We start from the raw sequence: 21,277 nt of genomic DNA, 5'->3' as shown, positions 1-21,277 counted from the left end.
AAAGTCAAAATTTGAAAGCCTGAAGAGCTTTTGGAATTTTTTTTTTCTGCAATTTAAGGAAAGCACAGCCTGATCAATACAATTATTCCCCCGAAGTGGCTATCCTTTGTTTTAAAATAAGAAAACACTGTATGCTTACAATGTCTTTCATCCTCAAAGCCCTCACAAGTATTAATTAATCCACAAAATGATATCTGGCTCCAAAAGGTAGAATCTGAGACTTAAGGTTTATCTGCAAAAGCCTGCTTTGCCCCCAAGCCATGGCAACTTCCTGAGCTCCATCCTACAAATCCTCCTAGCTCAGGAGGCAGCAGATGATTCTCTAAAACCTGCCACAGGCTTTTGACTCCTGCAGGGTTATCCATAGACTGTCTCATACTCTTTTGATAAAAATAAAGATGATAAAAATTTAGCATGTTATAAACATGGTTATTTTTGTCGAGCATTTCTTTAAGGGAAAAAGGGAAAGTGCCCTGAAAATAATGAGGTATCATGAACAGTTACAACATGAAATATACAAGATTGGGAAACAAACGCATATTAGTATATTTGACGTTTTGTGTTTAAAATCTTTGCTGCATTACAGCATTTGTTAAGCAACCATACGGATTCTCAGAAAATAATTTAGATCTCTTGCACTGATAGCATATGGATTTGTATACCATGTGGCATGAATGACGTCACCTGTCAGTGAACTGGGTGGTTTCTGCCACGAGATTTGAGACTCCAGCTAGAAATGTATTTTTGCCAGTATTCAAAACAAATGTATTATGCTTCTGTTTAACCATGTTGATCATAATCCACTTCATTAAAGGGAGCACTGAGAGGTGAAGCCTGGCTACCGGAGAGTGATAGCATCTATTGGCGCACCCACCATGACAGATTCCACTTTTGTAAAGTGAATCATTTTTCCCTAAGGGGGTAGATCTAATGAGATACTTTTGCCAGTTATGCTTAAAGCCAAGGCTTCTCATGATTTCTAGAAAACATTCAGGGGAGCTCTGAAATAAAGGAAATGAGATTTATATAGCAAAAAGTGTTGGACATAAATAAGCCCAAAAAGCCATTTGGTAAAAATAGTGAGTAATAACACCAACTTAAAGAATTTCATTATTTTCTAAAATGTTTTAATGTATACTATTGCATCTATAGTAGTTCATGCTGGTTGGTACTGCTAAGGGAAACCAGTGTGAGAACTTCTGGCTGACTCCAGAAGTGATAGTGGGAAGGAAGGGGAGTAGTGGAGATGAAAGTGAGGAACATTCCAGATTTGTGGGAAGAAATATGTGTGTCTAGGTAAAAATAATATAAAGTTAGATTAGTCAGACACAAAAAAAACTTTATAGGTTTTGGAAAATGATTCAAGTCTTGGTGTGAATGGTAATGGATACTGAAAAGTTAAGCAGGGGGGTGCCTAGGTGGCTCAGTTGGTTAAGCAACAGACTCTTGATTTCAGTTCAGGTCATGATCTCAAGGTTGTGAGATCAAGTCCCTGTTGGGTTCTGCTCTGGGCGTGGATCCTGCTTGGAATTCTCTCTCTCCTCCTGCCCCCCACCCCAGCAGGTTTTAGAGAATCTCTCTTGTAGCGAACCTCTACAAATAGCAGGCCTATATTTATTAACATCTGAATCAACAATATCGTTTTAATACACCTTTCATATCTTATTATTAAATCAGTTGACAAACATTTTTTTTCTGAACAAGCCCTAGTGTCAAAAGCAATGTAAGGGGAAGTATGATATAATAAAGAAAATACAAGTCATGACCTGCTAACTTCAAAGCATTTACAGTGTAGCCGTGGAACAAGTCTATTACCCATGAACTGAGGTGAACAACACAAAAGAGTGCTGAGATGAAGAAACTAATTGTCACAGAAAATCGAAGTGTTATCAGGGTAAGAGCCATGTCTTAATCATGTTACCATCCCTAGCCTGAGGTGTGTATTTGGGAATAGATAACAAATAGATAAATCAGAGAACATGAAAGAAGTCTATAGACTTGATGTTATAGAGAATAAGAAGCTGTTGAGTGCTTTGACAAGGAAAATGAAGTAATGAAGTTACCGTTTCCAGAAGACTGGAAAGGAATTGCTATACAAGATCAGTGGGAGGAGCACAGTGGAGTCCAGGGGAGGGGTGGGGGCTGCCATCAGAAGCATTTGAAGGCCTGGGCAAGGATGTATGTATAACCATAAAGAAAAATGTGGGCACCACACCCATTGCAGAGAAACTACTCTGGAAAATGGTGACTTGTTTGATGGGGAGTAGATAAAATAAAGGATAGAAGAAAATGCATTTTAAGCCTGGATACATGCTTGCTACTAGTAAAGAGAGGTTTGATGGAAAGGGAAACCAGTTTGGGAACAAGGTGATGATGGGTTCAATCTGGGAGAATTCACTTCTAAGATGACAAGAAGACACGTAGAACAAATGACTGGCTAGCACTTCAAGATATAGGATGAGATAATGCAGAGAAAGTACACAAGTATAGATCTGTGTATTACAAACTTGCAAGTAAAAACAAAAGCCATTACCTGTTCCATTTGTACATTAATTTAACACACATTTACTGAGTTCTTACTATGTTCTAGCAAGGGTTATAATCATGAGAATGGAATTATGAATGTAGGAGACAGTACCCCTGCTCTCACAGAACATTCTAATGAAATAACAAACAAATAAAAAGAAATTGTATAGTATGCCCCATGGTGGTAAGCTCCATAGGGAAAGTTAAATTAGGATAAGAGAAAAGGAGTATGAATGGAAATGGTGGGTTTTCTTATTTGTTTATTTGTTTTTAGGGAGATTAGGAAAGACCTATCTTAAAAGGTGATATTTGAACAGAGGTTCAAAGCAAATGAAGGAATGAGACTTACAAATTTCTGGGCAAAAAATGAAGTTTTTTGTACCAGGCAGAGGAAAGAGCATGTATAATGGCCCTGTAAGAGAAGTAAGGAGGTCAGCTTGGCAGGAGCAGAATGAGCCTGGAGGAGAAGGGAAAAGGTGAGGCCAGAGAGATAGCTGATATCTGTAAGATCTGGTAAGGTGAACCCTGCACACTTGTCAGCCTTTACCCTGGGAGATCCTGGAGGCCAGAGAGGAAATGGAATCAAGGAGTGCCATGACCTAACTTACATTTTAACAAGATCACTCTGTTGTTTTGCAAACAAAAAGTAGAAAGTGAGGGTGAAAGCAGCGTATCAGTTGGAGGCAACTGCAGTAAATCAGGTAGAGATGACAGAGCATAAAAGTAGTGAGAAGGAACTGATTCTGGATGTCTTCTGAAGATAGAGCAAACATTTTAACAGACGTTTAAGTTTATGTTGTGAGAAAAAATGACCTTAAGAGTTTTGACAGAAAAACCCAGAAGGATGGAGTTAGCATCTAGTGAAATGGAGAAGATTGAAAGAAGCAAGTTTGGGAGAAAATCAGGATCAGTTTGGGGTATGTTAAGTTTGAGACGTATGTTAGACATATAAGTGAATATGCCACAACATACAGTACTGGAGTTTAGAGCAGTGGTTCAGGCTGGAGCAGTGGTTAGTGTAACATAACACCTAAAACCAGAGCACTGAGCGATACGCTGTAGGGAAAAAATATAAAGAGAAAGAAGAAAAGTTAAATTGAGCTGTAAGATGAAGATGAACCAGCAAAGGTAATGAAAAATGGGTGGCTATTTAATTCACTGAAGATCCATGAGAAAGTGGTTTACTCACGGTAGTCATATGAGGAAAGTGTTTCAGAGAGAGTTATCAATTGGGTTAAATTATGAGGTCTAATGAGAAAACTGAGACTTTACCAATGGATTTAGCAGTATAGAAGCAATTGATGACCTCAATAGGTGATTAATGTTTGAGATAAAAGCCTAAATGGAGTTGGTTCAAGAGATAAAGGAGGGGAGATATTGACAACAATAAAGGTAGATAATCCTCCTAAGGAATTTTTAGTCTAAAACAAAGAAAGTAATGGAGCAATGGCCAGAGTGGAGATGGGGGATCTAGAACATGTAAAATGAAAGAAAATAAGGGAATTGAACTAGAAAAATAAATATGTTTTGGTGTTGAGGACGAGAAAGCCCAAAGGTAATAGGGATGGAATAGCAGGGGAAAGATAGGAATAAAGTCATCTCAATGCAGTGTCCTATAAGCCAATGGAACTGGAAGCATGTTGGCCAATGTGAAATCCAGCAGGAAGGATAAGCATGGAGAAAAGGGGTGTTATGTTTCTCAAAAAGGAGTCATTAATAGAAAGAAGTGTCAGAACATATCAGGAAAGTTGGGCTTATATATTTTTAAAATATCTCTAATACTTCATCGATGTCATTTACAATGTTTTGGGCACTTTTCTAGTAATTAGGATACAACAATAAACAAAAATGGAAACAAAAAATCCCCGCTTTAGTGGTTTAGAACCTACTGGTAAGGGATTAATTTCTCCCTCTCTCTCTCTCTCTTTTTAAGATTTATTCATTTATTTTAGAGAGAGAGAGAGCATGAGCCCTCAGGAGGCACACAGGGAGAGGGAGAGAGAAACTCAAGCAGACTCCACACTGAGTGTGAAGCCCAACACAGGGTTCGATCTCATGACCCTGAGATCATGACCTAAGCTGAAACCAAGAGTTGGATGCTCAACTGACTGAACCACCCGGGCATCCTGGGATTAAATTTTTTCTTAAAAAATTTTGTCAAAATTTGCAGTAGACCCCAAATAATCTCTCCTTCCTATTATTCACAACCTTCTTTTTGTGTAGTCCCTTCTCTTTGAGTATGGCCTGGACTCAGTGACTTGACTCTGATCAAGAGAATGTGGAAAACTTGATGGGATATCACTACTGTCAGCAGATAAACCTTAAGATTAGCCTTCTGTCTTGCTAGCAGAATCCTTTGCCTTCTCAGTTTGCATGCTTTGAAGAAGCAAGCTGCCATACTGGTGAAGCCCATGTGGCAGGGTACTGAGAACAGCCTCTGGGCCACATTCCTGGAGGAACTGAACCCTGCCAACAACCATGTGCATGAACAGGAAAGCAGATCCTTCCCCAGTCAAACCTTCAGATGTGACCCCAATTCTGGCTTAAAGTTTGATTGAGATCTTTTTAGAGACTCTGAACTAGAGGACTCTGCTAAGCCATGCCTGGATTCCCAACCCACACGAACATGAGATAATAATGTGTACTATTTTAAGTTGTTGAATTTTGGCTTAATTTATTCTGTAGCAGTAGATAAATAATACAGTATTACAGGGAAATAAACTTACCAATTGTTCCAATGGAGGAATGACATCTTTCAAGACATGCTGTGAATGATTCCTTCTGTGTCGGGATATCTGAAAATATATTGGCATTAGACATTATTATATTTCTTATTATATTATATTACATTATATTATATTATATATATTATGTTATTTTTCTCCAAAAAAAAAAAGTTACAAATGATTTAGAAGAGCATATTTTAGTAAAAGTACACAGGTAAATAACCATATTCAGATTCTTCAAGAAGTCAGACAAAGCCTGGGTGGCTCAATCGTTAAGCATCTGCCTTCGGCTCATGATGTCATCCCAGAGCCTGGGATCAAGCCCCACATGGGGCTCCCTGCTCCACTGGGAGCCTGCTTCTTCCTCTCTCACTCCCCCTGCTTGTGTTCCCTCTCTCACTGGCTGCCTCTCTATCTGTCAAATAAATAAAATCTTTAAAAAAAAAAAAGGAAGTCAAACAAAGTAGATATAAAATGGAAAGCAAATGTTTTAGACATTGACTAGTTTGAATAAAATGTGTACTCAAAGATTGCTGGCTACAACAATATCTCCTACTCCATGTACTCTTATTAGCATGTAACCTTGACACTCTTCCTAACAAGTGGTGGGGTCTATGTTCTTTCTTTCTTTCTTTTTTTTTTTTTAAGATTTTATTTATTTATTTGACAGAGAGAGAGAGCAGGAACACAAGCAGGGGGAGTGGGAGAAGGAGAAGCAGGTTTCCAGCTGAGTAGAGAGCCCAATGCAGGGCTCGATCCTAGGACCATGGGATCATGACTTGAGCCAAAGGCAGATGCTTAATGACTGAGCCACCTGGGCATCCCAATGTGCGTTTCATTTTGAATCTGGGCAGAGCTTTATGCCTGTTTCAATCAAAAAGCATGGCAGAAGTGACACTACATCACTCAAAATATTAGGGTATAAAAATGTCTATGAACTTCTTCCTCATTCTCTTAGAACCCTCATATTTGGAAAATATTCACCATGTGGGGATGAAGCCCAAATCATCTCACACAGAGAGATTACAGGGAGAGACCTCATAGGTTTTCTGGCTAAGAGACTAACTGAGGTTCTAGCAGACAGCTAGTACCAACTGCCAATCATATGAATATAGATATTTTCTGGTGGTTCCCTCTGCCGGCCATTGAGTCAGCCCCATGCTTCAAGTCCTAGTAGAAGACTCAAACATTGTGTAGTAAGGACAAGCTGTTCCTGCTATGCCTTATCTGAATTTTTGACCAGTTTCTGAAAGCATAAAAAAAAGATCATTGTTTTATAACTCTATATTTCAGGGTGATTTACAATGGAACAAAATATTTAATGTTGAAACACCTTGTGTTTATGATATGATGTGAGCTCAGCTTTATCAGAGTCAATGTTCTATTAATTTTCATGTCTTCTTCTACAAATGTATTTAAATACACAATAATCAATGGATTAATGTTTTTGTAACAAAATTTTTAAAATGCCTATTGTTGTTTCTGCCAATGAAGCATCATAGACTGATTCTATAAAAAAAAACAAAAAGAGAAGAACGAATTTATAATGAAATACTGTATTGTTTGATAATTTAAACAGCAGCTCTAATTAATAATACTATTTTACTAGACAAGAATTTTCCAGTATTTTACATGAAGGGTGCGGGGGGGGGGGGGTAAGGCAGAAGAGACAGGGAAGTAGGAAAAGAAAGAACAAGAGAGAGAAAAAGAGAGACTGCAGGATGAGCGTGAGGTATTAAAGAATAAAGCAGGTCTGAGAATTGTCTAGAAAAGAACTTTGGATGCCTTTTGACTCTGGTTACTGGCACATGTAACTGATTGAAGTTCCCATTCCACCAGTGTTTATTGGTCGTGATGGGAAAAACACAACAGAAAACTCATTTTTCAAGTTCTAAACCTCTAACCCCCTGGAGAGAAATTGGCGTGATGGAGAAAGTTATTTATCTCCTGCTATTCTGCTATTGGAGTTTGATGTAGTAACTGCATGGGACTTTTGGTCATCTTCTCTAGGGAGGCAGATAGATGTATTTCTAAGAGTTGGAAGACAGGTGCAAACTGATATATGGTGAAGGGGTGGGGGTGACTGTGGCAGACCCTGGTGTCTGGTCACTAAAATTCTGTCCTTTCTCCAAGGCATATATCTAGACTGCATTTCTCAGCTTTCCTTGCAGTTAGGAGTAGCCACATGATTAGTTCAGACCAATGGGAACAATGAGACACTTTCCCCATTCAAAGCGTTTTCCCCTCCACGCTCCCTCCTTCCTCACATACTGGCTGGGAGTGGATGCTGACAGAGGCCCTGCAGGAGGCTGAAGATGCAAGACGGAACACTCTGAATCACCAGGTGGAGAAAAGCCAAGCATAGGCCAGGAAAACGCGTTTTATTTTATTTAGTAAACTTTTTATTTTGGAATAATTTTATACTCAGAGAAAAGTTGTAGCAAGGGCAGAGAGTTTCTGTAGAAAATTTCCTTCTAACTGCTTTGTAGTGAGAAATAAACTTCTATTTCTTGGAGCCGTTGTGTATTTTAACGAATTTTACACCTGCTAGCATTACCCTAAATAAAACAACCATGGTTGATCTTAATTCATGTTGAAATGAATATATATATATATATATATATATATATATACATATATATATATATGTATATGTATATATATGTTCACATATATGTGTATATATATTCATATATATTCATATATATATACTGGGTATTTAAACCTTTGACGGAACCAAGCCTTTATTTTGTACTGCTATGCATTTGGAACTTATTTCTCTTAACTATTAGTCATTAAACTAGGATTTATTATCTTCACTGAAATTTAATATATATGTCTTACATTCAATTTACAAGGGTGGAAGAGTTCTGGGATTTTTTTTTCTTGTTCCATTTCCTTGAAACTTGTTGGATTTCCAGTCTTGGGCTAAAAATCACTCTCCTAGCACATAGAATACCTCAAGCTTTAAATGTTAGAGAAAGTAGTACTGAATAATGTCTTCGCAGCACTGATGAATAAGCACCTGGGCATTCATTTGTGTCAGTCTTACATTCCTTCTATGGCCAAATCATGCCTTCCTTTGTCCTATCACTACTAGATTTTGATGGGTATATTGGCCCACCAGCCTTTAAATAGTCTCTTCTAGTTACTATAGAAAGTTTTCCTATAAGGCAATGTTTTATATATTGCCAGAGGCACAAGAGATGAAATTAGCCGATGACTGTTTTAATTATCATTTACACAATATTAAGGTTTAGCAGAAAAATTTACCACACAAAGCCATTTATTAGTGGTATGAATATATTTTCCATTAAAATAGAGTATAAACAATATAATTAAATAAGTACTATGTAGTGTGCAATATGGGAATAAAACCCCCACAAACATAGCAAGTGAAAAGAACTTTGGGAAGAAAGAAAGAAAGAAAATTGGGAACCAAATTTTTTAAAAGATTTATTTATTTATTATTTATTTTAGAGAGAGAGAGAGAAGGAAAGCATGTGGGCGAGTGCGGGGGGGGGTGGGGGCTCCATCTCACTACCCTGAGATCCCTATCCAAGTCATAATCAAGCTTTGGACACCTAACCAACTGTGCCACCCAGGCATCGCTGGGAAACAAATTTTAATGAGAAGAAATCAGAACAGAAATGACCAGTTACTGAGCACATATTTATTTTACCCTTAAAGGGAACTATTGGGTCCACGGTATAAATAAGAATTCAGATTGAGAAATGACACAGTGTTACTGTCAACACATATTCCGTGCTTATTATTTTCCAGGCACTGTTCTAAGTATTTTGCATATATTAACATACTAATTCTCACTCCTTTTTCATGAATGTAGAAACACAGATACAGGCAGTTTAAGTAGCTTTGAAGATCCAGAGTGAGTAAAAGGCATGGGTGATATTTAACCAGGATCTAAGCCTTCAACTATTGCACTTTCTTGCTTCACCAGGAATATAACGTATATGCATAAAGGCAGTCATTCCATTCTTGGGGAACTCCAAAATTGAGATTCTCTGCATGCATAAGGGGATATTTCTATGGAAGAAATTTGAGTCAAACTTATAAATTTGTACACATTTACACAGGAAGCTAGAAATCAGGTTTCAAATCTGTTATGAATTATCTTAATTTACCTTTAGGGAAAGTAATACTGCTGATCATTCCTAAATCAATAAGCTAGCCAATCTATCATGTTCAACCAAGTTATGGAGATGCAGGAAAAAAGAGAACTTTCATCACCTGTCTTTTGCTTTAATGCTCTTCTCAGTTAAGCATTAGGCACAGAAATGTGTTATCATCTCAAATCAGATTACTCTGACTGAGACTTATGATTTAGGAAATTCTGAATCCAAATTTGCTTAGTTGTGTTACATGGATATCAAGAAAAGATATTTCAAGAGAGCTGTCTGTATGTGATTTACTTAATTGAAATAATAATTATAAAGAGCACTTGAGGTCAATCAAAACTTCCTGAGCTAAGTTTGAAGGGAACAGAGGCTCTCCTAAGCCATATGTAGTATAAAATAACAAAATCTTATAGTATTTGTACATGTTTCTCTATCAATAGTTTATTAGTAGTATCTGAAAATTTGCAAATTATTACAGGGCACTTCCCTGAAAAACGTTTCTGCTTAAGACAACAGATGTCCTTATAAACTATTCATCTAGCCAGTAAACATTGCATGTTTAGTACAGTTATATGCTAGTAGTTTCTAATAGTAGATGTTCAAAATATACATGTTTGTTGTGTTTGTCGATGTTATCAAATATCTCTAATACCAGTATTGCAAGAAGAGTACTTCATTTTGGACAGTCCTAATTTTTTCTCAATGTATCTGATATTAAAAACCAATGTTTTGCTTTGCAAATTATCTGGATAAGTTTCAGAATGCTAGCAATGGTGGGCTCCATTGTTCAATCTCAGGTCCTTTTCACTTTTGCAGCAATTCTCAATTAATCACAGAATTTGGAAAACTTGAATAGCAATAATAATATTAGCAGTAGCTTCATACAACGTTATTTTAATACATTATTTTCTCTCTGAGTTACAGAAACATTTCTTCTTAAGAAGGCTTAAAATGCAGTTTTTAGACGTATGTTTGCTTTCTTTTTTGCTTCCAAATGTTCTGAAATAGTATACAGATCCTTCTTCTAAACATAAGTGGACACGTATGTATATCTACCATATATTTATTTAAGTGTCCACAGCCTGATTTTTCGCTAGTTTGTACATTCTTAAATTACGAAATGTTGGTTGCAATATCGTTTTACAATTCTCATTTGAGAATTTTATGAATTGCTACTTTTCATTTATTTCCAGTATTTTGTAAAAAGGGACCTTAACCATTTAAAGTGTATCTGGCCTCTTTACTAAGAATGTTACTTCACAGTTTCTTTTGAGGGGATATGGTTATGTCTTAACTGTTTTCTTATCACAGTATTCTGCATCTTAAGCAACTGGGCTTTAACAACAAATGCGTCAGTTGTTCGCAATCTTCCCTTTGAAGAGAAAGTCGGCCTCATCTTTTTGCAATGCTGTCATCTTCCTGTTGATTTATTATGTTCAGTAACTGGGAATTATTTGTAGCTACCATTGGGGGAGAAAAGCTTGAAAAACAAATGACTTCTGCTTGGATTTTTTTGGAAACCAGTTATCAGATGAATATATCACTAAACTACTTTTAGATCAGATCTATGTGTTTCTCCTTCTTTGTTTCCACCTACCACTCTCCTCACTCCTTCTCAGGTATGTTAGCTTTATAATTGCACAAAGCAAAGTTGGAAGCATGAAGTACTGAGAATGTGCAATGCATATTTTCCTTTAAATTCCTTTTTGTTCTTATTATATATCATAATTAAGTTTTCCAGATATATTTTCCTCCAAAAAGAAAAAATTAAAAAGTCATTTTTTTAAGTGTTTTCATTTTTTTCTTCCATTTCTTCTTCATTTTAATCTATTTAAAGAACATGAAACTGATGGGTGGGACTAGTGCTCGGTACGAAGTAAAAATAACAGAATTTGGGCATATTATTTTCCTGGTATAGGAAGGTCTACTATGAAAGTTATACATAAACATGAAACATTCCACATAGCTCTGATTTTAAATAGATTACCATTTTTGATGAAAGTTTATATCTTGTGGCTTAGAGTTGAAATAAAAATCACTTGAATAAAAGCATAGTTAACTCCAGCATTTTCACAGACATGTACATTTTCCGAAGCATACCTCCCATTAACAACCTCCCTGGATACTTGGATAAAAAGCAGAAATAAATCTGTGGTTAAGTTTAGTTTTTATCTTCACAGTTTCTCAAAAGCTTTTTTTTCTACCTCCCCCCCCCCCCGCCCCGCCCCGGTGTATACCAATTCTTATGTTCAAATCTTCATTTGTTTTGCCAAATTCTTTTTTTTAAAGCTATTACAATCAGAAATTAAGAAAAGTTAGTGAAACTTTCTTTTTTTTTTTTTTTGGAAAGTGGAAACATGGCCAATATTTCTTGTACTCCCAACAATTTGGTTGTTTAGATATAATAAGCATCAACCTAAATCATGTGTATGTGGTAGGTAACTGCTTTTGATGGGAAAAAAAGAAAGTTAATAGATGAGGATATTATTTTATCACACATTTAATCTTCTAATTTTACCCATCTGTGGACACGTGTCAATTCACACATGTAAAATCATAATTATTCATCCACTCACTATATTTTTTTTTCATAGTCTTCATAGAAAGTAATGACATTAACCACAGAGAAACCAAATTCTTCCGTTTTGCTCCTTTTTAATATACCACGGGTGTATTGATTCACATTTAAGATCTCCTCCTCCCTCGGCCAGTGATATCATTCAGTTACCATAGTGGGCATCCATAAGCAAATGCCCCGTTTTTTGTTTCTTTGGCTCTTCTGTAAGCCTTTTTTGGCTGTATCTTGTCAGTCAGAAATCTGACACTCTCCCTTATCTCTTTTATCCCCTGCAGAAAATGAAAGGGAAGGATTCAAAAACCTTCTGGAGGACATATTAAAGTTTCTCAGCATTATTTGTTTATTTGTTTGTTTGTTTGTTGAACAGTCTTTGGTCAGCATCTGGGTCATCTGTGGTGCTCACCAGCCTTTCAATCCTGGGCTAAGTCTAGTTGAGTTAAATTCAGCTTCAACCACATTTTCTTATCTCCCGGATAGCCAAAGGGAAGCAATTGCTGGAATGATTTAACTTCTTAATATTCCTCCCTTGCTTTATTTAGTCCCAAACACATGTTTTCCTCCAAGAAGAAAATCAAACTGCCTCACACCTTCTTGCTTAAATAAAAATTAGTTATATACGGTGCACATGGCCTCATTTATAGCTAAATACTGGTTTCTTTAGTTCTCTCATTTCTTTTTTCATGCCTTCAGTAGAATGTTTCTCTCCAAGAATTTTCTCAGATTGAGAAGTCATTCATATAGTCCTTAGACTATTTTAGCCTTTTCAAACACGCTCTTGAGATAAAAACTACCAGAACCCAGAAACATAGCCATACTTGAATAACATAATTTTCTACATTTTTTCATGCAAAGTACATTTATATATTGTCTTAGTTTTTAGTTTACTTTTTTCTTCATATTTAGACATGAATTTCCAAATTGATATCATGAGAAATTGTGTGCTAAAACAGACACATAAATATTTTATTCTACTCATAATACTATCATTGGTATTAAATCTAAAGCATTATATATACTTTGTTAGAGCCAGAGCTGAAGTTAGTATTGCCGGCAGATAACATAGCCTGCTTACTACCTCCTTTATCCTCCATTATAGAGACATTACTCTGTTGATTTAAAAAAAAAAAGAAAAAAGGAATAGAACACTTGGGCCAAACTGACATTTTCTCCACAACTGCAAGTCATATGTTATCTTTTAAATAAAAAGATTCAAGACAGCAGAAAACAATACCAAGAAAACTGTCTCATAAACACCTCAAAACAAAGCAAACTAGTAAACAAACAATTATTGAGGCCCCAAATGGTCAAAACAGTCCATCTATTTTAGCCAAATTAAACAAATCATTGTCAAATCGCCGTTTGACTATGTTGGGCAGAAACAACCTATATCTGATTTTATGATGTTTAACTGTCCTAGAACTCTGAACAAATTAGAATCAGGTTTTATTTTCAGTCTCGAATATAAAGTCTCTTTCATTGCCCTGAAGTGCTTAAGCTGAAATACCGAGTTTACTTCTTACTTTTTCAGGTGTATGTTCAATCACCGAAGAAGAAATTCTGTCATTTGGAAAGTAATCCACCCTATGTCAGGTTTGATCCATGATATGTAAAGTTTGACAAAGATATTTACCCACAGTTTCATTTCTATAGTCGGCTGACCCCTTTCCTCAGATATCATTATTTCTTAATGCAAAGCTGGACATGTACTCGCTCACTGAAAATGCTCTGCCTGTGTGGAAAGGTCACTTCTACAAGTATTGTGGGAGGCAAGGCTTTTAATGACTATGCCATTCTTTCAAGATTTAACAAGATTTTGGTCAAATATCTAAAATATGCACGTGAATCCGCTCGGCGGCTTTAGTCAATATCTAATAATTGTATCTTTCCAGTTTCCTTCCTTTATGTATTCTTTGAGGTTTGCAGAGACCCCAAACTCACCTTCTGCTGCCGAAAAAGCAGATTTAGTTCTGAAGGTTAATCCAACCCAGCAGGATTGAAGGATGGCACTTTTCCTTGGTCGTAAGTATGTTGGCTCAGGCCAGACAGCTGTTAGGACATTCTCCTCTGGGAATCGTGCCCTCAACACCCACCGTTGATGCACATACATGGTCTACTGGCTGCCGACTTCCGTGCCCATCTGCTCAAATGGCGTGGTGCCCACTCACAAGTTGGCTGGATCCTTGCCCTTAGTGTGTAGGTGCCAGGCAATGATGGGTTTAGATGGGCAGCCTGCATAATACTACAAGCGACAGTTTTTTTCTTTCTCTCTCTACAATATCTGTCCTCTGTGCCTTCTCTGAGAGTGAAACTCGTGTTTCTCCACCCTTGATTTTACCTGTGGACACACACGGTCTTCTGCAGGTAGGTGTGCAAATGGGCCCAACCTGCCACCGACAGGAAGATGAAAGAGAGGAAAGAATCCACAGAGCCCCAAATGACAAGTTCTAACACTGAAATGGGTTGGATTGTGAAAATCCCGACCACCTGGAGTCTGTCAGAAGAAATTTAGCATGGGTGTAAGTACAGCAGACCTCTCGCAGATAGCAATGGCACCAGGAAATAGTTGAAGTTAGAGCACGTTTTGCCTGTCACAGCCCTGACACGAATTACTTGCCTTGCATTGAAAACGCACATACAACAGTAAATGAAATAAATCAGGCAAAAAGAACTAGACTAACGGGAACACGATTTATATGCTCAGCGGGGGCAAGGGTGCAGGCTATGATATTCAGACCTCAAAAATAACCCTGACTAGAGGTCCTAATGGAAAGAAAAAGAAACAAAAATAGCATCTCTCTTTCCAATCTACAGCAAACCCTTAGAGAGGAATAGATTGGCATAGGAGGTTGTGACTTTAATGATCCAAAGCATATGAATGCTTGTTAGCAGACAGCAGACAGACATAAGTAAGAACAACAGTAATGGCTGCATCTGCATCCCGGCCTATGGCACTCAAACCAATCAGGCAGCGCTGGAGAGCGGCGCCCGAAGGTATGTTACAGCCACGCTTTCCTTGTGTGTTTATTTAAGGGTGATTGAATTCAGGGTGTTGTCAGGCTGCCTTGGAGAATGGTTATCCAATGTGTAGGCATGATCTTTCTCCCTGAATATGCTCTGTTGACTGAGTTAGTTATGTGTGACTACTTGCCCTGTCCTAGTCTTTATGCAGTGCCAAAATCCTCCAGTCCAAGTTCCAAAGGAACAGGGCCTAAAAACTTTTGGCTCCAGAATCAAATTAGGCTTCTCTGCTTCCCTAGCCAAAAATGCATAAATACCCAATGGCCAAAACCAAAGAATTTGACATTGTGGAATGAATAGAGCTGTCATATACCACTAAAGTGTGGAAATATCTACTGTTTGAAGTCAAGACTAGTTCAACATCTTCAGTAATCAGAACAGACTTCTTTGGACACCTTCATGGGTTAGTCTGGCTTTTGAGTGAGAATGTTTCTGGCAAGCTACTCATTCCAGATATCAGAAATGCAAGAACATACGGTTTATAAGAGAAAATCTGCCATTTTTTGGTATCAAAAAAATTCTCAAAGGCAGCACATTTTCATAAAAGACAAATCCCTCATCCTGTTTTCCTGATTGACCTTCAAGTTAGCACCACTTGCTCAGATGTATATACTTTAAAAAGAACTAATCAAAGAAGAGGTGAGTTGGTATACTTTGAAAAAAAAATGTTTATGTGAAACTCAATTTAGAATTATCTGGGGAAGTTTCTCGTGAAAATAGACAAAGAATAGGTATAATCATCCAAGACTCCTCAATCTGATTACTATGCTCTGTCAGAGTTCGCAGAGCAAATCATTTTCTTCATGATTTATCACGCCTTGTGGGTATAGCAGTAAGAATTACATACTACTAATTTATTGAAAATGAAGAAAAGCAGATGTCCTGTCTAGGGAATCTTGAGGGTAAGGATCATGTTTTACTTATCCTTAAATGCACTGAATTTAGCATGGTGTGGGATACATATTACAAGATCAGTCATTTCAAACATTATATTGCATCTCTTCATACATGTGACCTATTATTTCATTCCATCCACCAAAAGCTTCAATAGCCTATAATGTCTTGTTCTAAAGTTATCTTGTTGGAAACATATTCATCATTCTTTTCAGAAGTCAGTGGTCTTTTCCAGATAAGCTCTTGTAATTTCTCATAGGGGATTTGCCGTCTTTCCTTACTGAAATCAAGTTAAATTTTCAAAATGATCCCCTCATTAGACTACGATTGAAATAACTGACACTGTTGGATAATAGTTTTCTGATCTATGTAGTATACATGATGCTTGAGGATTAGGTTCCTCTTCTAGATGGAGAAACTGAGAAGTTACATAGAAATATATAGGTGTAGACATAGGTAGATAGATATAGTTCTGCTTTAAAATAGCATTACATAATTATGTAGATTATTATTCTGAACAGTTCTATGCTCTGTTATCACTTACCTTCTAGGTAAATTACTTTATCTCTTGGTGCTCCTAGTCCCTCAACTGTAAAATATGGCATAGCGTAGTACTTATTCCTTATAGGATTACATTAGAAATAAAAAAAAATTAATACATATACAGTTTCAACCACATGGTAAGTCCTCATCATTATAATCTCCCCTATACCTATTGTATCATTCCTCTCCCAGTAGTCCTTATGATAAATATATTGTAGTAAATGGTAATTAATATTAAGCTAATGTACTCATAAAATCTTCTTCAATGATTCTAGAAACTCTTTTAAAATGATTTGTTTCTTGGGGTGTCTGGGTGGTACAGTCAGTTAAGCATCTGACTCTTCGTTTCAGCTCAGGTTGTGATCTCAGGACTGTGAGATTGAGCCCCGAGTTGGGCTCAGTGTTCAGCGTGGAGTCTGCTGTAGATTCCCTCTGCCTCTGCCCCTCCCACTCGTGTGCTCTCTCTCTCTCTCCCTCTCTAAAATAAATAAATCTTTCAAAAAAAAAAAAAAGATTTGTTTCTCTACTTTAAGAAATTCCAGTCATTTCCTTCTAGGATACTTTGAGAGCATTTTGTTAGAAAAACCTTTAACATGCAAGGAGATGGGGTTATACTGGGCATGCAAACCAGGAGGTGACAGTCTTGGTGTCATTTTAGAATTCTGCCTACTGCAATCCCACCTCTGGTCCTCAACGAATCATGTCCCTCCCACAAGCAAAACATATCATCTCCTCCCATGATTCCAAAGAGTTTCACCCCATTATAGCATCTCCTCAAAGTCCAAAGTCTCATCATCTAAATCTAAATTCCACTCTCTCATTGGCTCAAAGACCAAAAATCTAGTCACCTAAATCCAGTTTTGAAAGAAGTTGAACTTGGCTGAGATCAACCATTATGAAGCAAAGGCAGGAATCAAATAATTTGGTTCTGTAGTTAGTGGTGTTTATTTTATTTTCCTTAAAGATCTTATTTATTTATTTGAGAGAGAGAGTGTGCGAGAGAGCACAAGCAGGGCAAGCGGCAGAGGGAGAGGGAGAAGCAGGCTCCCAGCTGAGGAGGAAGCCCAAGAGGGGTTCATTCCAGAACCCTGGGATCATGGCCTGAGCTGGAGGCAGACGCTTAACTGGCTGAGCCACTCAGGTGCCCCTATAGCTAGTGGTGTTTAAACAAGTACTGTGTAGTATCTGTGCTATGAAATAGTTACGATTATTGCCTTTGTTGCATAGATGATAAATCCAAGGACAGTGAGAAAAGACTATAAATTAGTAAGGGTGAGAGGCTGTTGGTTAACCCAGATTCATCTCATTCAAACACTCATGCATTCTGACTCCAAAGTTTTTAAATGCTGAAGCTACTGGCCCTTGATATGGATACTCAACACATGCTTGTTGCCTGACCATCATATCGCACTGTTTGCAGATTAAAATATGCAGTAACTTTTATCCCACTTCCCCCTCAATTATTTTACACCTAAGTTTCCATTTTCTATTTTCATCATATTTCAGATAAGGAATCTTTACAATCATCTTGAACATTAGCTGAGAAGAAATAATGATAGCAATGTTTAGGATATGAGGAAGATGAATAGGCTAAAGGTGTATCTACTTTACTACTATATCCATTCAAAAATAGTGCTACAGATTTGTATTTGGTGAATCCTAGAACTGGAAAATGACTAGCTATCTGTTCTAGATACCGTACCAAACCGTATCATACCATACCATAAAGATTCCAGGATGAATTTCTAGTTGAAAGTGATGGATTGACCACATACATTAATCTCCCCTATTTACTAAAATCAGAGTAAAAGGGAAAAAATGTATTTATAAAGAATGAGAGAGTGAGCAAAAGTGGGTGATATATCTCAAAAGTTTTTGGAAGATAAAATGCATATGAAAATGTAATTATTTTGTATAATGAAAGAAGCTACAACCTCCGTGTTTCCAGACATGGAAGATGGGTATTAATGACAAAATGTTCATAACCATCACTTGGAAGCATCCATGAAAGACAAAGTCAAGATTGCCTATAACAGCTATCTTGCAGAAAAGCTGTATTCCCAGGCTCACTCATTCATTGAATATAGCCAGATGACTGTTCCCAGATCTGCATTAAGAGAGACATTGAACCAGGCATTTTCAAGAGTCTTGACTCAGGGTCACCTGGCATCACAGAGGGCAGACAGGACTGTGGGACTATGAACCACGGGATTAAAGTTTACCTACAAAGCAATGAGACCTTCATCTTCTATTCTCAACCATTCTCCCAGAAATACCAGAGGCAAAAATCTAACCCTTCATCTAGAAGACTTGAGGAGTTTTCTCTGAAACAGCAAATGGCTACAAAGTCCATCAGATACTGAAATTTGGATATCCTCAATGAAAAACCTCTTTGTGGGGATGCCAGGGTGGCGCAATCAGTTAAGCATCTGCCTTCAGTTCAGGTCATGATTCCCGGGTCCCAGGATGGAGCCCCGCATCAAGATCCCTGCCCACTGGGGAGCCTGCTTCGCCCTCTCCCTCTGCCGCTGCCCCCTGCTTGTGCTCTCTCTCTCTCATTTATTAATAAATAAATAAAATCTTTTAAAAAAAAGAGGATGAAAAGCCTCTTTGTGCACGTTCTATGTGTTCTACAGAGAATCTTGTCTGTCAACAAGCCCAGCACCTCAACTCCAAGCACACAGACAGCACTTTTTAAAATATGAATATGCAGGCATGGGTCATAAGAAATTATTTATTATCTGATTATTAATTATTATCTGATTATTATATAACAATATTTAGATGGTATACTTACAAATAATAATGGTATCATATACAGAATATTATGTAATACTATATAATTATATTATACATAATACTTTATAATTACTAGACTATATACTTCTTTATTGAGCACTATCTATGTAAAATGCACAGTTCTAAGTGCTGAATAAAATAACGTCTGCTTTAAAGTTGTTGAGGAAATTCCCAAGATGGAAAAAGGAATATCAATACGAACAAACATAAAAAGGAACTCAAAATAAGCAGATATAATACCAAGAAAAGAAAGACAAAAATGCTTAAAAATACTATTGGTAATAATTCAAGAGATAAGAAAATATATAAGATTCATAAAAACAGGAATAATAATAAAGAGAGGCATTAGAAAATTAAAAACATAAATATATTTAACACAAGTTTTGGAGGATAAGAATAATAAATGAGTCAGGAAATAGAAAAAACAGAGAGATGAATTATAAAAAAGAAGAAATAAGAAAATAATTTAGGATGTTCAGCATCTACATTATAGAGAAGTCCAAAAAGGAAAAAATAAATAAAATGGATCGTAAGAACTTTTAAAATAAGGTACAAGAGAATGTCCCAGGATTTTATGATATGAGCCTTCTGATTGAAAGAGCCTACGAAGTGTCCAGTGTAATAAATTAAGAAGTAGTTCACGCAGTTATAAAGAAGTAAGAAGAGAGAGAAAGATCAAGGATCACATACCAATGAGTGGGAATCAGAATGGTGTTGGACTTTTCTAAAACTGGCTGGAGGCTAGAAGAATGCTTCCAAAGTTTAAGGAGAAAATACTATCAACACAGAATCATGTAGTTGTTAAAACTATCACTCAAAAGGCAGAATTAAATAAAAACATCTCTAGATATAGGAAGAGTCAAAACATTTGTTTCCACTACATTCTTTTGGGGAAACTACTGAAGAAGATACTTTAGTAGAATGATGGATTTGACCAAGGAAAAAAGTCATTGGAAATAAGATGTATAGACATAGGAACATGGCAAGGAGAAGTCACATGTTCACAGATGTGTGTCAGGAAGCAGAGTCTTCAGTCCAAGTTGAAGGAAGAAGATGGATATCAATAGGAAGAAGACTTTTTAAAAAAGAAAAATGGGAAATATATTATTTCATGTTTCAGTGTTTGAGAAAAAGATTGGTAGGAATTTGACAGATTGTTGGCATCTTTGAGAAAATTCGCTATAGCTATGATGAAATATAAATGAACTAAACTAAGGCCATCATTGACTCCACAAAAGAAAGTTGAATCCAAAGGAATGATAGTTATATAATAATTTTTGGCTCAACAGCAAATTCTTAGAAAATCACAACAATGGCCGCTAGTAAAAGAAACAAAAAATGTGATAGAGCTATAATGGAAAAAATTGAGGGAAGGGAAGGTGTGGAGTATAAGAGAGCTAATATTAAATGATTATAACAGAAAATCAATACATAATACCTACAATAGATAAACCAGGAAAAATCTGTATATACATAGTGTTGAAAAGTATGAAGGTTAATATAAAAAAGAAACAATAACCATAACAAAAAACTAAAACTGTTGAAGGTGGTTGCCTCTGGGAAGTGAGATTAATGAGCAAAAGAGAAGCCAGAGGAATGTCATGTTTAGTCAAAACTTTGGTAGACTAATGTCTTCAGTTCATGTATAACTTCGGTAAGGAATAATAGCTGATTACAAGCTAAGTGTGATGTAGCATTTAAAAAATAAAAATTTTCTTCAAATAGTCTTGAGAACGAGGGAGTAAGCAATTACACCTAATTGGATAAATGCCCAACTAGGACCCTCAGCAATCAATCTATACCACAAAAAAGGTCCCACTGACCTATCAGTTCCTGAAGACAAGTTAAATGCAGAAAGAATTGTAAGTCTGATTCAGTAGAGAATAATTGTTACAAAATCACAATGGTAACAACCAGAGGATTCAAGCCCCGCATTCACCCTTAATCTGTGTGATTTAGGGCAAGTTATTTAACCTTTCTATATCTCAGTTTCCTCATCTACAAAATACAGGATATATCTTATACCTCATAGCGTTAGGGGATGATTCAATGGG

At 36.7% G+C, this 21,277-nt stretch overlaps 1 protein-coding gene across 1 annotated transcript in view; it reads right to left on the bottom strand.

The window, feature by feature from the left end:
• The window catches only part of ARHGAP15 (Rho GTPase activating protein 15), a 596,409-nt gene that overhangs the window by 514,553 nt on the left and 60,579 nt on the right, over window positions 1-21,277 (bottom strand). Inside the window, exon 3 of the mRNA XM_026510055.4 lies at window positions 5,253-5,321. Coding sequence (XP_026365840.1) covers window positions 5,253-5,321 — 69 coding nt within the window. The remainder of the gene's footprint in view (window positions 1-5,252; window positions 5,322-21,277) is intronic.

Source organism: Ursus arctos, unplaced genomic scaffold (genome assembly GCF_023065955.2).
Source record: "Ursus arctos isolate Adak ecotype North America unplaced genomic scaffold, UrsArc2.0 scaffold_1, whole genome shotgun sequence".
Taxonomy (NCBI): Eukaryota; Metazoa; Chordata; class Mammalia; order Carnivora; family Ursidae; genus Ursus; species Ursus arctos.
The sequence above is the reverse complement of the archived record's forward strand: the minus strand, read 5'-3'. Positions and strand labels throughout refer to the sequence as shown.